Source organism: Trachymyrmex septentrionalis, unplaced genomic scaffold, assembly GCF_001594115.1.
Source record: "Trachymyrmex septentrionalis isolate Tsep2-gDNA-1 unplaced genomic scaffold, Tsep1.0 scaffold16, whole genome shotgun sequence".
In the NCBI taxonomy this organism is placed as follows: Eukaryota; Metazoa; Arthropoda; class Insecta; order Hymenoptera; family Formicidae; genus Trachymyrmex; species Trachymyrmex septentrionalis.
Genome location: NW_017304758.1, coordinates 260,639 through 263,530, shown reverse-complemented (window position 1 = coordinate 263,530; position 2,892 = coordinate 260,639). Strand labels below are relative to the sequence as shown.

The 2,892-nt window shown below is 31.6% G+C and overlaps 1 protein-coding gene across 1 annotated transcript in view; it reads right to left on the bottom strand.

Moving 5' to 3' along the window:
• Nucleotides 1-2,892, bottom strand: part of LOC108745955 — a 50,159-nt gene that overhangs the window by 6,387 nt on the left and 40,880 nt on the right. The window contains exon 5 of the mRNA XM_018482393.1: nt 310-548. Within this exon, the coding sequence (XP_018337895.1) occupies nt 310-548 (239 nt within the window). The remainder of the gene's footprint in view (nt 1-309; nt 549-2,892) is intronic.

Genomic DNA, 2,892 nt, shown 5'->3' with positions numbered 1-2,892 from the left:
TTTTTTCCCCCCCCCCCCTCTCTCTCTCTCTCTCTCTCTCTCTCTCTCTCTAATTTATTCGTAATTTTAGTTATAATATATTTTTTATCAATCAATTAAGTCAGATATCCAACAATTAGTTATGAAATTTCAATAGTCAAATATTACAAAATTCAATACCTGTTACACACATAAATATTTATAATAATTTCAATTTCATGAGAAATAACAAAACACAACTTTAAAGAAATTAACGTTAAAGAAATAACTTAATATTAAAAAATAATTTAATATAATGCTTATCGATTTTACATGATATATTTTACTCACCTGAGTGTAGACTAGAGGAACACAGACAGTATCGTAACCAATCAATGCACCAAGCCTCTTCCGGATGTCACTGAGTTCGACAAGGAGGGTTTGTACTACATGATCGCTAGTAATCAGAGCTTCTTTCCTTGCCCTGTTGATGATATTAGTCGCCCAGACCAGCGGCATCCAATATTTAGACATGGCCGCCTTCTTGTTCATCATCTCAAAGATTTTCTTCTCTGATTCCATCATCAAACCTGAGAAAATCAACGAGATTAAGCACGAGATGTTTTTTTTTGCTTGCCCGACTTAAGTAAAAAAACATTTCCGGACGTCCCAGCGAACTATGTAATTACATAGAACTTTCCCCGTGCAAGACGCTTGAAAAATTTTCTCAACTAGATATACAGGTGCTTGTATATTGTAAATCACGATCAATATCACAGGGCAGTAAGTCAGTTAACGTGAGTCTCGCAATGCTCAGCGATCCCGCATTAATTAACAAATCCATCAGCATGGTTCGTTAATCGGCAGTGAATTATCAAGCAATCAGCATCTTTCGCTAACTTTCGCGTGCGTAATTCTATGTACATAGAATAGTCATATGTTTATTTGAGCTGGGTGATAGACTTGTAAGTGCGTACGTGAAACTGTATATAAACTACTAACGCAAAACATGTCCATTGTCTATGTTTCCTCGGAACTAAAGTGAAATCGCCGATCAGATAAGATCATCTACATTATTTCCTGATTAGCAAAACATTATATAGAAACAATGTTCTAAAGTTTTGCTAAACGTTGCCGCAAATAAATTTTCTGAATTAAAAATTGTGTCTTACATTTTAATAAATTATATATTACGTTTATAAATCATTTTTATTCTATATACTATGATTAACTTTTATTACTTTAATTCTATATAAATTGAAGCGTAAAAAACGTTATTATATATAGCCATATATTTATTAGAAATAAATAGTAAATTTAATAATAATAGAAAAAAGCATATTTTCATAAAAGAAAACGCTCAATGTCTTCAGTAGGCGGCATTGTTGTATGCAATTAATAAGTACTGGACAAAAAGGATCAAATATTTGTTACCTGATTAAATAACATTATGTATCATTCATAACTGGTGACATGAGTTTGTCGTAAATATTGGACGCAATGAGAAATTGTGAAAAAAAATAGACGTTTCCAATAAATTACTTTTATTAATACTAACTAGGTAAGAGAAGTTAATATAACGTAATAACTTTCATGTGCAGATTTGCGTTAGAAAAATCGAGAGACCGTGATGTATAGAAATTACCTAAACCGAGATTATACGATATATGTATGAACATGATATGTCTAACTTCTCTTTCTCTTTCTTCCGTACTAAATCTCAAAGCAACGTTCATAAATTGCCATTTGACATCTTCCTAGTGAAAGTCAGTGAAATAGATTATTTATTTGTATATGTCTGTTTATAATTATTTAAACATTTTTACAGCTCAGATTATTAGTACAGCTCAGATATAATTTGAGATATGACATTTGAACACGGCAATACTAAATCCTTGCATCTGCTATTTTTAGTATCGATGAATTATACAATTCTTTAATAATTAAATTTATTTGTATCTTTTCTGATATATGTTATATTTTCAAACAATATTTTTTCCTTATCTATAACTTGAATAATTTTTTTTTATAAATATATATAAGCATAAAATATATAATTATTATTTAAGAAATGATATTAAATATGGAAAAAGTTTTGTTTATTCAAATATAAAATTAATTCATAAAACAGAATTTTTAAAGTCGTTTCTTTCAATCAATAAAAACTAGAAAAATGCCCACACAATAATAAAAATTTTCTTGTTGCAATAGTCAAATTCTCCTGTCATTGCACGTAAAATAAATTATAATAGATGATCAAACAGTAGATTGGACTTTAGTCTGGAAACGATCGTAGTTGAAACAAAAACTATTTTAAAAGTCACGGCGAAGTCACCGCAAAGATTAATTGCTAGCTCGATTGGTACCCGGATCGAGTAACGGTATATTGTAATTTTTCTCGAAGATATCTTTTTATCGTTAGAGTAGAAAGGGCCATTCGCATGAACGTATATCCGTCTGAGCTGGGACAATGCCCGAAAAAATGAGGCAGCCTTACCGCGAGCAGCTATCAAAATAACTTGCGGCGTCACTCTGACAAGTCATTGATCGAAGAAACCGTCTAGAGATGAAAGACTCTCCGGTGGAAACGTGCAGATTACTAATGACGGCACACACACGCTCTTTTATTCAGCAGGCGTAGTTGAATCAGATACACACCTTAGTAGCAAAAACTAACATAGAGACAACCAGGCATTCAATTTAGCGCTTTCCGTGATTTATATACCTTAAACACACTACATTAAAATCTTTTTTATTTACGTTATATTTTATCCTCCTATTCATCTCTTCTGTGAGATGGACGCTCATATGCATAGCACGTATGTATACTCGTGCATGCTTAGCACGCATGTTTCAGCATCGTTTCTTTGTTACACTGTTTTAAGGATCGCATATCCCGTTCTTTTTTCTGGATATGTATATATATATATATAT